This window comes from Papilio polytes, unplaced genomic scaffold (genome assembly GCF_000836215.1).
Source record: "Papilio polytes unplaced genomic scaffold, Ppol_1.0 DF823923.1, whole genome shotgun sequence".
Classification (NCBI taxonomy): domain Eukaryota; kingdom Metazoa; phylum Arthropoda; class Insecta; order Lepidoptera; family Papilionidae; genus Papilio; species Papilio polytes.
This window is the reverse complement of record NW_013525281.1, coordinates 29532-30911: the sequence shown is the minus strand read 5'-3', so window position 1 is coordinate 30911 and position 1380 is coordinate 29532. Positions and strand designations below refer to the sequence as shown.

General features: G+C 36.9%; 1 protein-coding gene across 2 annotated transcripts; it reads right to left on the bottom strand.

Moving 5' to 3' along the window:
• Positions 1-15: 15 nt before the first annotated feature.
• On the bottom strand, positions 16-1380 carry LOC106102564 (enhancer of mRNA-decapping protein 3). Of its 2 annotated transcripts, none has more exons than XM_013282083.1 (3): positions 823-1380; positions 575-735; positions 16-216 (listed from the first exon to the last, which is right to left on the bottom strand). In XM_013282083.1, the coding sequence occupies exons 1-3, from the start codon at positions 975-977 to the stop codon at positions 74-76; spliced, it is 459 nt and encodes a 152-aa protein (XP_013137537.1). In that variant the 5' UTR covers positions 978-1380; the 3' UTR covers positions 16-73. The 2 variants fall into 2 exon arrangements, with proteins under 2 accessions (XP_013137537.1, XP_013137536.1); XM_013282082.1 differs by having other exon boundaries at positions 23-219; positions 823-1201.

Here is a 1380-nt window from a genome sequence, read left to right as displayed (position 1 = left end):
TTCACCGCGGCGAGCCGCTGCGCCAGCGAGACAATATATGTGCGATAATACGGAAGGAACAGACTTTGATGAATTAATGCAACAAGATGGTTCCACCGCACCGCAGCCTACCTGAATGGGTAATATTCTTATTGCCTCTAGGAGCTTGTATGTCGATGGGCTTGCTGCGGCCCGGCCCCGCCTGCACTGAGCTCACATGGCTCGCTGCTGGACTTCCTACTGCACACACAAATTATTTTTGTATTATTTAATGTTTGTTACCACCTAATCAATTTCAACATGATAAAGATTAAAAAAAAATAAAAACCAGCCATTTCTTGTGACCTTGTTGTTATCATATAATCAACATAAAAATTCAATTTTGATTTTCACTAGATGTTTAAACAAATAATTTTGTATTAATAATTAATAAGCTTGGATGTTTTAGGAAATTGGTGTTATACACATTATCGACTGCAAATGACAATCAGCATGGAATCTATGTATATGGTTGACAAGTTGTATATTGTGTTCAACAATGTCAATGAAACTAGGTTCTACTTTGCATGTAAAAGAAACATAAGAAAAACATTACCAGTATTAACTAAATTTGACGGATTAGCCTGCAAATTTTCACACACAGTAGCCCGCTGCCCCTTCTTGTTGCTCTTAGTGACTGAAACTGTGCTGTGTGTTTGTTCAGTGAGCATGCCATGTGTCTCTTCTATGATCTTTAACTCCTTTATGTCAACAGCACTGAAAAATTTATAATATTACCTAAAGTTATAGTAATAACTACGTGTTACTATAAAGTTATTTCAGATAAGTAAAAATGGACCTTACTTAAGCGTAACCTTAGACTTTGGATAGGGAAAACCGTTTCTAAAAGCCTTTGTTAGCGTTATTGTGCTGCCATCGGTTGCCACAATTGTGCCCTGGTAACAGCCGAGGGGCTCTCCACAATTTACGGACACTGCGTAACCGACCCAACTCGACATATTTACGTTTTCTAAAGTCGTGAAGGGCAATACATCTGTTTATCAAATAATTGTAGTCATTACAATTCACGTCAATAGATTTAATGAAATCATACAATAATATAACCAAATACAGTAACGATAAAATTGTGGCAAAACAAAGTGTAACAACACAAAACAAGAAAAACACGACGCGTTACTTGTAGGTTATAATGTTTTTAGTAATGACATTGACATTTGACATATTTAGAGGTGTGTAAAGCATTTCACATAGCCTTGAACTGTTGAGCTGTGGCTCAACAACTAAATTAGTTTAAACGTCCGGAAGAGACAAATAAAATGGACTACCTACCACAAATTCCTTGGCCAAAAATATGACTATTTGACCCAACTTCGATCCAAAGTAACTTCGTTTCAGCGCTAG